Here is an 11,603-nt window from a genome sequence, read left to right on the forward strand (position 1 = left end):
AGCCATGCTCTCACTACAACATATTTTCTCTTTCTCCCCTTACGGAGACTCTTGGACCGCAACTGAGGACACCCTGGCCTGATTCCTAGACGTGCCTGGGCCAATCCCTCCTGGTCCCCTTCTACCTGCTTGTTGCTGCCTCCACTGGTTCTTTCTCCCCCTCAAGTAACTGATGCCACTCTGCACACACACAGAAACCTGGATTCCATTACTTACCATCACATCTTTATGAAAAGCCATCAGACCATAGGGTCTTGAAGTGTTAACACTTTCCCTATAGTCATTATGGATATGGTCTGAGCCTGTCAGTTATCAGTTATTCCATACCAAGGCTAGATGGGGCTGAATGGCAACAACACCACACACAACTGCAGTGCAACTAATGATGCAACTAATGACGGAATATTCAATAGACTGTTCAGCCTGTTGAATATTCCATCAATGAACAGAGGGATTTCTTGGCTTTATTTGACCTTCAAAAAGGGACACACACAATAAAGGGAGTTTATCAAATAAAGTAATTGACAAGAAAAGTCATTCACTACATCAATTGTAGTCACAGCCTCTCCTTCATTTGCTTAACTAGGGGGAAGGGCTGAAGAAACGGTTTACAATAAGCAGGGCGGGGCTCAACAGGCAGAAGGCATCACAAAGGGCACCATTTTCTCTAACTTTTCCATGTATAATGCTCTACTTTTTAGTTTTTGAGAGCCTTGGTCAGATGGTCTGATGGCTTTTCATAAAGACGTCATGGTAAGTAATGGAATCCTGGTTTCTGTGTGTGTGCGGAGAAGGATCAGTGACTTGAGGGGGAGCAAGAACCTGTGGAGGCATCAACAAGCAGGTAGAAGGGGGCCAGGTGGGATTGGGCCAGGTACAGTATGTCCAGGTGTCTGGCCAGGGTGTTCTTAGTCGCGGTCCAAGGGGAGGGGAGACCTTGAAAAGATGAGGGTTAGTGAGAGCATGGCTAAAACCATAGTACACATCACAGTAGAGAATAATCAATGATGTTGCTGTCGACACTGGATAATCTGACACACACACCTGTTTGACCTTGCTGTGATAGCGTAGGCCTATTTATGTTACTTTTCTGAGTTAATTCAGGTAACATTCAATGTCATGCGGTTGTGTTAACCATGACAGCCAGATATTGCGTCAGTTGTTTCGTTTTGACTTCTTGTTACCTGGTAAATAACCAACAGCCATGGTTAACCACAAGGAGAAAAAGGTGAGGGAACAGTCCATGTCAGCCAGGGCCATCTTTTTAAAGAAACACCTTTTATTTCCATTTCTAGTTGAGTAAAATAAATGGTTTTGTTCTCGTCATAAAATAATCCAGAGAATAGCGGTAAACAGCTCCAGACTCGGGCAGAAAACTGAATGTTCTATTCTCAGCAAGGCCCACCTTTTCAAAGAAAACTAATTATATCTATTTGAACAAAATATGTCGTTTTGTTTGTGATCACAAGAAAATCCTAACAATTCAGGAAAAGAGCACCACAGCCAGGCAGAAAAATCTGACTGTTCTATTATAAAGTGAGAACAAATAGTTTCTCTGATTGATATGGCTGTTACTTAGAAATAGAATGAGATGATTTTCCTGTATTAAAACGTGTCCCAGTGCAACATGTCTAGCTCTGCCCACTGGGACATGGCTTACGGAGCGCTCTTTGAAATAAGCACCCGTCACCATTTTCCAACGGATCGAGAGATCTCACCACACCAGTTTGATGAAAACAAGCTACTACACGCACCGCTATCGTGAAAACTAACAGCAGCAGGGTTTTTCCTGCATAGAAAAGTCTTGGGTGGGCCGCCCAAGTTTTTTTTCGGGCCGCCTATGTCCAAAAATAAGACAGAACTAAATAACATTTTACAAATTATACGCATACAATAACAATGCCCAGAACAGCTACCATCTAGCCACACTACACAAACAGTACATTTCTCCTTCTCATTCAGACATTGTGGACAAGGTGAGCAATCTAAAATACACCCTGTCTGAAACAGAATTCAAGCCTCTGCTTGTCCCCTAACCAGAATACTTCAGGGTTATCATCACCATTTTCACAAAACACAACATGTCTTAGATAGACATACAGAGGACAATAAAACACTAAATGGATTTAGTTTTCTCCAAGATCACACAGTAGACACATTGTCTCCTCTTCAGGCACTCTGTTAATCTACTCGTCTATATAGCCAGAGGAAGGGGGACGGATGTTCGTTCGGTTCAGGCAGACACAATGGTTCAGGGGCGTAGTTCTCTTTGATGAAAGTGTGCGTTCTAAGTTTAGGTTTGCACCAAACATTAACTGGCCATTGTTCCTTGTGAATCACATAGTCATTTGTTCCTGAATATATCACAAAAAAATAGATAACTTTCCGAGGGCTAGAGAATTGTTATGAGTAAGATCCCAGTCTAACACTTCAGTGACTCTGTGTTCTGGCATATTTATCAGTCTTTTCCATAGATGTTCCATGGCACACATGGTTCCCAACCCCAGTCAGTTTGTACAGTCCAAGAAACAGAATGCTATGTTTAGGACATTGCTACAGTTAGTAAGCACGTTGGATCCCACACCCCAGCAGCATAGTCCATCACTGGACACCCACAACATGTATACAGCTGAAAGTAAGCAAGATCCTTACATATTTTCATTTTGTTTAAACACTGACCCCAAGGCTCTACCTGCAGATTCTGCCAGTGATCTAATGCCGTCTTCAACGGACATGTGTTCCTCCAGTGTGAAACCAAGGTAATTATAGAGCCCAGTGTAGAATAATGGGGTTGTGCCAAAACAAAGGTTGTGTCCACTTCTCTGCACGCCCTTCTTTCTGAAATGAACAATCTGGTTCTTCTCTTGATTCATCGCTAGTGTTGATTTAGTACACCATAAAATAACAATATTCTACATATTCTGGAAGCAAGGAGAACTATGACATCAGCATACAACAAGATGCCCAGGAATATATCCGCAATTTCAACACCAAGTTTAGCATTTTTGATTTGTAGGGCTAAATCATTAGCAGTATAGTGCAAATAAAGTGGGCGAGAGTGTGTCTCCCTGCTTTACACCGTAAAGGGGTTGGAAACAAGCCAGTCCTGAGGATACTGACCTAAATACAGGCAACTGGAGTCAGATAAAGAGCTTTGATAGCATCAAAGAATAATCCATCATTTCCTATTTAAATTTGTCTAAAAGCAAGGTCTCTATTCACCCAATAAAAAGCCTTCTGAAAATCAATAAAACAGGAAGTTTTAGTTCAGAAGTTGGTTCTCTCTCTTGAATTCTAGACAGTATAGATCAATGGAGGCTGCTGAGGGGAGGACGGCTCATAATAAGGTCTGGAACAGAGCTAATGGAATGGCATCGAACACATGGAAACCATGTGTTTGATGTATTTCATACCATTCCACTTATTCCGCTCCAACCATTATAAGCCAGTCCTCCCAAATTAATGGGCCACCAACCTCCTGTGGTATAGATATGTTCTATCCATGCTCTGGCTTTCCTAAAGGCATTCTGTTCATCACAAAGCTGGCCAGACAGTTCTAGATAGTGAGAGAGCCTGTTATTTAGAATGCAAGAATCAGTGGTGTAAAGTTCTTTAGTAAAAATACCTTAAAGTACTTATTAAGTACTGATCTTGCTGGTGATGGCCGATGCGCTCATGGCAAAAGCCTACCTCTCACGCTCTCTGTCTTGTAAAACAATATTTGGAAATTTATATCAATTTTTTTTGTAACTTTTACTTCACTACATTCCTAAAGAAAATAATGTACTTCTCCATATATTTTCCCTGACACCCAAAAGTACTTGTTATATTTTGAATGCTTCGCAGGAAAGGAACATTTTCAAATTCACGCACTTATCAAGAGAACTTCCCTGGTCATCCCTACTGCCTCTGATCTGGTGAACTCACAAAACACACATACAAAGAAATACATGATGAACTGCAATACTGGAGAGATGAGAGTTGCAACTCAATATTAGAAAGGTGTCCTTAATGTTTTGTACACTCAGTGTATATCATTAGGCCTACTTTAAAAAATGGTGGATATACCAATCCAGGGCTCCAGAGTGGCGCAGCGGTCTAAGGTATTGTATCGCAGTGCTAGAGGCGTCACTACAGACCCTGGTTCGAAATCCAGGCTGTATCACAACTGGTCGTGATTGGGAGTCCCATAGGGCGGTGCACAATTGGCCCAGCGTCCTTAGGGTGTGGCCGTGGTAGGCCGTCATTGTAAATAAGATTTTGTTCTTAACTGACTTGCCTAGTTAAATAACAATATCCCCTTGAATCACTATACGGTATTTGCAGTACAATATGGGCTGTAAACTATGACCGTTTATGGTAATACGGGTGCTTAATTTGTAAATCGGGAGGTGCCGGAACATAAAGTGAGCACTGGAGTGGGGTGACCTGGGGAGGATCTGAAGTACCGGAACGCATACAAAAAAAGTCCTTTATAATATCATTGCATTTGCTAGTGGCATAGAGCTGTAGAGTAGAGGCCCTTACACAGGTTGCAAACATGGAGAACGTTTTTAGTAGCATAATGTCCGGGAAAATGTTGGCCTTTTATAAATGTATTTCATGCATTTCTCCTTCATTTTACATGACTGAAGACTTTGGCAGAATACTTGTTGGCAGAATACCACACACATGATCGAAGTGGCAGGTTACTTTACACTGACAAACTGAGAATCTGAGATCACTAAAAACGACTTTGTGTTGAATCCATTAATAGCCCAGGCCTGTGTGTGTGGAGACACATATTGTAGGCTACAATATGAGGAGGAAATTATAGTCCTAAAAATGCTTTCCAGTTTCACTGACTCACCCAATGATGCGCAGCTCACTTGCTGGTGATGGCCGATGCACTCATGCCAAAAGCCTACTTCTCACGCTCTCTCTCTACTGTAAAACAATATTTGGAAGTCGATCAAATATTTTGGTAGCCTATGTAACCGATGTAAAATGGCTAGCTAGTTAGCGGTGGTGCGCGCTAATAGCGTTTCAATTGGTGCCCTCACTCGCTCTGAGACCTGAAGTAGTTGTTCCCCTTGCTCTGCAAGGGCCCCAGCTTTTGTTGCGCGATGGGTAACAATGCTTTGTGGGTGACTGTTGTTGATGTGTGCAGAGGGTCCCTGGTTCGAGCCCAGGTAGGGGCGAGGAGAGGGACGGAAATTATACTGTTACACAAGTCTTCTCTTTTCAGCAGGAGCCATTTGCTTTCCAACCTGTGTTTTTCCTTGATTGTATTTGAAATATACTGAACGGCCTGTTTTGTCTGCATGCTGCTTTTTTCCACAGACATATTTGCTGCTTGTTCCCAACTGTAGGCTATTCCTTGTTCTATTCCTCGTTCCTTGCTATTCCTTATTCCTTGTTATTGGGCTACAATCCACAGCTAGGCTATAAAAAAAAAAGCTATTGATCCTCTGTTGCTAAATTATAGGCCTTCTCATGGCGTAGTAGGGTATTCTGAATTATTTAATTTATTTCTGAACAGACAGCAGCAATTCTATAACTTTAGCAAATGTATTTAAATTTATTAGGGGTGCTGCAGTTCATTCAAAACCCTTTGCGGGGCTATGATTCAGGGCAGCAGGTAGCCTAGTGGTGAGAGCATTGAGCCAGTAACTGAAAGGTTGCTGGATTGAATCCCTGAGCTGACAAGGTAAAAATCTGTCATGCTGCCCCTGAACAAGGCAGTTAACCCACTGTTCACCAGTAGGCTGTCATTGTAAATAAGAATTTGTTCTCAGCTGACTTGTCTAGTTAAATAAAGGATAAATAAAAAATTATATAAGGAAATAAATGTCGAATTGCAACACTGGAGAGATGAGTTGTAGGCTCATCTCTATCAGGCATATTTCTATCAGAGCAGAGAGGGATCATAGAAAGCGAATATCCTAGTTATGTGAGCGATACTGGCGCGCTTCTCACACAGCCACCGCCAAGCGTTGGTCTCAAACATAGGTTACAATGGACTAAGGATGTGGCAAACCATAAACCCAACCCAAATCAACTCTTAGAATATTTGGCCCGGGCTGAAAATCAACTTTTTCACAATACGTTTTTGTTTGTGGCGGCAGGAGAATTAATGAAGAGGCAACTCGAATGAACTTTGATCAATTCCGAGAAAAGTTTAGATAAGTGTTCATGCCACTAGAGGTACCGGGTCTGGCCAATTAGGTTCCGGGACAACACAGTCCAAAACGGAGAGGTGCCAGGATCCGGTCCAAATTAAGCACTGGGTAATGGCGATTGAATATTGCAGATTGTACCTTTAATCGTGTTTTGTCCTCTCTCCACCCGAGCAGACAGTGGAGACTAGCAGGTTGCGTTCCCATGTGGATCAATAGACACTTCTTGAACAAGTGGAGTATAACCAAGCTATCTGCGTTGTTAGGGGTAGGCTTCCCGGGGTGCAGCCCTGAATGTTTTTGGTCTAGCCCCGAACCGTTTGATGGTCTAATAATTGGTCGAAAATAATTCCTGCGAGAAGGGGCTTTAGGATCATGCGGACTAAGGATGTGGCATCGCGCTTGCTGCAGAGAGTGCGAGAGAATATTGTTCTTCTGTCCAGGGTTTTTCTGGATCATAATTCAGGTGGTGGGCATGGCGAGGGCGTGGTCATGAACGTGGCCAATTCCTGCAAATCTACACATTTTCCCATGGCTTATGCTATCTGAGTAACTCAAACATTATATCAAAATCAATGGGCCCCATGCCATAACAAATATACTCCTGAATGCATAATTTGGATAATTTTAGATTCTCCCTTACTGTTTAGCTTTTATTTTGGTGATTGTTAGTTCTCAAAGATTATCTTATTTTAAAATATAGGTCCATTAACTTTTGAGCTCACTTTGATTTTAGTCGTTTAATTTTAAAATTAAAGTAATAATATACTGTCTCCAAACACCTAGGCCTAGGCTATTGATGGATTCAAGACAAAGTCGGTTTTCTGCCTGAGTGTGGCGATGTTTACAGCTATTTTCTGGAGTATCTTGTGACCAGAACAAAACTACTTATTTTACTCAACTATAGATTTAATTAAATGGTATTTCTTTGAAAAGATGGGCCTGGCTGACATGAAAAATACATTAGGGGAAAGGATCCACAGATACAGATTATCTTTCTGCACATCTATTTATTTACAATGCTGGCTGTCATGGTTAACAAAAACGCAGGACATTGAATGTTACCTGAATTGACTCAGAAAAGTAACATAAATAGGCCTATAGTATCACAGCAAGGTCAAACAGGGGTTTGTGTCAGATTATCCAGTGTCCACAGCAACATCATTGATTATTCTCTACTGTGATGTGTACTGTGGTTTTAGCCATGCTCTCACTAACACTCATATTTTCTCTTTCTCCCCTTACGGAGGCTCTTGGACCGCAACTGAGGACACCCTGGCCTGATTCCTAGACGTGCCTAGGCCAATCCCACCTGGCCCCCTTCTACCTGCCTGTTGGTGTCCTGATTCCTAGACGTGCCTGGGCCAATCCCACCTGGCCCCCTTCTACCTGCCTGTTGGTGTCCTGATTCCTAGACGTGCCTGGGCCAATCCCTGCTTGTTGCTGCCTCCACTGGTTCTTTCTCTCCCTCAAGTCAAATGAACTCCCTCATCTTTTCTCTGTCTCCTCTTCCAGAGGGCCTGAGGCTCTAGGACTGCGACTGAGGCTTGACACCTGGACGTGTTGTTTTGTTGTTCCATGATACATGGCGTAGATGTGTCTATAGTCTGGGGCGACTTTACTCTTAAGATGGCTGTTTTTACATCTGTAGGACAATTGCTGAAATATACGATATTGCATTCGTAGGTAGGATACATTATTTGAAATTGTAGGCAAATTATTTACATGTTTTTGAGTGTGTTTGTCTGATTTTGTAGAATTCATCACCAAATGGAATCACTGCTCTACTGTGAAGTTGTCACGTACCATCCCATACCATCCCAGGTAATGACAAGAAAAATGGTTTGCAATGTATTTCAACAGTCTTTCATACTTACAAGTTCTTTCCAGTCATCTCCATGACCTTTCACTATCTTTGGGTCGTAGACACAGTCCTCCTCTTCCATGCCAACCTCAGGTGGTACCCAGCCAGTGTCATAGCCATGCAGTGTGCCAGGTCTTCTGCTTGGGGTGGTTCTTCTCCTCTATCATAATAACCTTCCCCACATCCACTCTGACTTGAAGTACTCTTGTCTCCCAGTAGGGGACACCAGGAGGGTTTTCAATGGCTTTTAGAACGTCCCAACTAACATAGACACCAGTTCCAAGAACACTTTAGTCTGCACTTGGTGTGAAACCATTGTTCTTAATCAACTCTGTTGTGGTGCCGTGGAACATCACATATTCTGTCTCTGATCTTCAGGACGTGTGTTGCTGTCTAGGAAGTTGATGTAGTATGGGGAGTTAGCCATAAGCTAGTAACCAAACTGCAGCTGAATACACCTCTGCTGAGGTGAACAGTATTATAAGTCAATACAATGCACAATTACACTTTGTAATATTAAATAGTCCTTTGGCTAAAACTGTTACACTAAATAGTGATATTTATACAATAACAATATGCGGAATCACTATTGTTACAGTAATATTACAAGTGTTGTAACATTATCATGCTTAACATATAAATGTACTTTGTAAACAGGGATTGTTTGATATATCTAAGTTAAGTGTCCAATAACAAGACTGTTTAATAAAGACTGTGTTGTTTGTTATACTGTGTATGCTTAGGAAACAGTGCTTCTTACTGATCTCGCTGCTGTGCTTTCCACTAGTTACCACAGCCACAAAAAATGCATGTAAACAAAAATGAGCTCTTTGGTCTTCATTTAAGGTTAGGCATAAGGGTTAGCAGTGAGGTTACGGCTAGGGTTAAGGTTAGGGTTAGGTTTAAAATCACACTTTAATAAGAAATAGGCGAGGTTGACTACTTTGCGGCTGAGGTAACTAGTAACGACTCACTTCCGTGCTTAGGTTTCATTTCCAGGTTTCCACTCTCACTAGACATAGAGATGTACAGAGGGCACAATTGCCACAAATAACTATGTCTCTAGAGAGCATAGTAGTCCATCAGAATGTAGAACCATGATACCTCTATGTAAGTGAAAAGCAACCATCCCACACAGATAGTAGAGGTAGTCTAATAAATACATAACCATGAACCTATAGTATTAAAATGTTTAAGTAGTATGCCACCAACCTGACATTGAAAGCTGCTGACACCTTTTGCAAACAGTAGTGAGCATTCAGCTGCCACCAGCGTCAAGCTGGAAGACACCTTATAAACCTATGGCAGACACACAACATTGACTAAATATTGCCAATGTTTCTGCAGTAAAGATGCTTCAGATGAAATGAACACACTCAAACAATGGGTGACTTTTAGAGGTTTATTTGAGATTTATTACAGGAAGACAATTATTCTGAACAAGTATGATCATTGATACAAACCTTGTTTACGTCAAGTGAATATCATTGAATCGGTTTTTGAAATGTGACAAGGGTATATCAATTGCATATACAGTAGGTATATTGCCAATAATCAGTAAGCCTTTGGCAAAATATAGCTTCTTCCTATGCAATATTGAATGTGTAGCTATAGCAGCATGCTACATCCTCTTATCTCGATGAACATGAAGTGTAATTAATACTCCTTGAATACACCTTCAAGCCTCCACCTCCAGTGACGGGTTTAACCTGAGGATAGAGAAACAAATACAACATGTTAGAACCTGCAAGTAGTGGAGTTCATATTTCAAGTGCAAGCCTTCTAGGAAAATAAACTTCCATCTCGTGATTTGTGAGAGAAGTTCAATATTACATACTTTTTCAAGATGGCCACTTTCAGCAATGCCATGACTTTGATTCTCTTTGGGTCGTAGACACAGTTCTCCTGTTGGTTGCTCGGCACCATGTCAACACCAGGTGGAACCCAGGCAGTGTCATACCCATGTGTGTGCCAGTCGTATTGCCTGTCGTGACCCTGCACATCAATGATCTTAACCTTGCCAACATCCACCTTCACTTTCAGAACCATCTTGTCTGAGTCATCAGCACCAATGGGGTATTTGATGGCTTTTCTGATGTCTCGACTGACATAGACACCTGCACCAAGCATGCCATCTGTGGACGGGGTGAAGCCATGTCTCTGTATTTCTACTGCAGCCTGTTTTGATGTTCCATGGTACATCACATAGACATGGCTGTCCTCAGGGGTGACTCCACTCTGAAGATGACGGTGTCTAGATCTGTAAGACAGGGAGACAGTTTTTGCAGAAATGTGATAAAAGTACAACCTTCCACAGTTGCGGTATTTTAAAATTTGAGGCAAAATATCTCAAACGAATTTGTAAGCTCTCCACAAATAGACTATAAAACGATGCCATTGGAAAGCTCAAAACACAATTGACTGCTGTGAAGTTCAATTGTTCATGACAGGTAAAACCAAGAGAAAGTTAGCAGTGCTTTACAACAGTTTATTTCATACTTACATGTTGCTTTCTTTTACTTTCATGACCTGCATGACTTTGATTCTCTTTGGGTCGTAGACACAGTTCCCCTGTTGGTTGCTCAGCACCATACTGACCCCTGGGGGAACCCAGGCGGTGTCATATCCATGCTCAGTATGCCAGGTCTTCTGCATGAGGTGATCCTGTTGATCTATGATTTTAACCTTCCCTACATCCACTTTGACTTTTAGTACTCTTCTCTTATTGTTGGAAACACCAAGGGGGTATTCAATTGCTTTCCCTATGTCTCGACTGACATACACACCAGGCCCAAGTTCTTCTCTTGATGGTGTGAAACCATTCTTCTTTATCAACTCTGTAGCCTCTTTTGTGGTGCCGTGGAACATCACATATTCTTTGTGATCCTCTGGATGCTCATTGGTCTCAAGAATGTTTTCTAAGTAGTATGGTGAATTTGTTTTGTTTTTCTGCTTGGTGTACCCCTTCAAAGCCATAGTAATCAATCTGCAGCTCTATAACCCTCTGACAAATGAGCTGTAATCCCCCAAACTATTTTTAAGGGCTAGTTACCGTTAAAACCGTTAAAGCAAATTGTAATATTTAAATAACTATTCAACGTATCCAGAATCAATGTTACAATAGTATTAGAATAGCATTATAACATTCTCAAGTAAAGACTGGTAAACAAAACAGTATTTGACTTATATCAAGTGTTCAATAATAAGACAGCTAACTTGTCTAGTGTTTCAAATAACATTATTCTCACCCGTTATACTAACAGACGAATGCAAGATTATACCGTATGTGAGGGTTTCCTTCCACTCAAGTTTCATTTCCTGGTTCTTGAGAAAAACGTTAGGTTTTCTGTTTCTTTGTAAGTAAAAACCACGCCCACTCACATTCGAATCTAGTCTAATGGGTACATGATTATAAACATATCTGTAACGTCATGCCGTATTAAGACCTCTGGAGCGTTTTAAAATTGCAATGCGGACACCTTTGACAAATACATTGACGTTTTTAGTCTTTATACCGTACCAGTCAAAAGTTTGGACACACCTACTCATTCAAGGGTTTTTCTTTATTTTTACTATTTTCT

At 41.4% G+C, this 11,603-nt stretch overlaps 2 protein-coding genes and 1 long non-coding RNA gene across 5 annotated transcripts in view; 1 reads left to right on the plus strand and 2 right to left on the minus strand.

The window, feature by feature from the left end:
• LOC139579250 (S-methyl-5'-thioadenosine phosphorylase) overlaps window positions 1–6,619 on the minus strand; it is a 27,065-nt gene extending 20,446 nt beyond the window's left edge. The window contains exon 1 of the mRNA XM_071407739.1: window positions 6,300–6,619. Coding sequence (XP_071263840.1) covers window positions 6,300–6,617 — 318 coding nt within the window. The 5' untranslated portion in view covers window positions 6,618–6,619. The remainder of the gene's footprint in view (window positions 1–6,299) is intronic.
• The window catches only part of LOC139579259 (uncharacterized), a 12,399-nt gene extending 3,385 nt beyond the window's left edge, over window positions 1–9,014 (plus strand). Inside the window, exons 1-3 of one of the 2 annotated variants that reach the window (XR_011675701.1) lie at window positions 624–753; window positions 7,916–7,982; window positions 8,085–9,014. This is a non-coding gene — a long non-coding RNA (uncharacterized lncRNA). Of the gene's footprint in view, window positions 1–623; window positions 754–7,407; window positions 7,983–8,084 lie in introns of those variants that run through there. The other variant, XR_011675700.1, reaches the window with a different exon arrangement.
• Window positions 9,015–9,410: 396 nt separating this feature from the next.
• LOC139579254 (uncharacterized) lies at window positions 9,411–11,367 on the minus strand. Of its 2 annotated transcripts, XM_071407746.1 has the most exons (4): window positions 11,271–11,337; window positions 10,526–10,986; window positions 9,860–10,282; window positions 9,411–9,731 (listed from the first exon to the last, which is right to left on the minus strand). In XM_071407746.1, the coding sequence occupies exons 2-4, from the start codon at window positions 10,888–10,890 to the stop codon at window positions 9,701–9,703; spliced, it is 819 nt and encodes a 272-aa protein (XP_071263847.1). In that variant the 5' UTR covers window positions 10,891–10,986; window positions 11,271–11,337; the 3' UTR covers window positions 9,411–9,700. The 2 variants fall into 2 exon arrangements, with proteins under 2 accessions (XP_071263847.1, XP_071263846.1); XM_071407745.1 differs by having other exon boundaries at window positions 10,526–11,367.
• Window positions 11,368–11,603: the final 236 nt, after the last annotated feature.

The sequence above is a fragment of the Salvelinus alpinus genome, chromosome 6 (genome assembly GCF_045679555.1).
Source record: "Salvelinus alpinus chromosome 6, SLU_Salpinus.1, whole genome shotgun sequence".
Lineage (NCBI taxonomy): Eukaryota > Metazoa > Chordata > Actinopteri > Salmoniformes > Salmonidae > Salvelinus > Salvelinus alpinus.

Coding starts and splice junctions, on each gene's coding strand:
- LOC139579254 (XM_071407745.1), bottom strand. CDS start 10,998: ATGGCTTTGAAGGGGTACACCAAGCAGAAAAACAAAACAAATTCACCA. Junction 10,283..10,525: donor AAAGTAAAAGAAAGCAACAT/GTAAGTATGAAA, acceptor CCTGTCTTACAG/ATCTAGACACCGTCATCTTC. Junction 9,732..9,859: donor AAAGTGGCCATCTTGAAAAA/GTATGTAATATT, acceptor CTCTATCCTCAG/GTTAAACCCGTCACTGGAGG.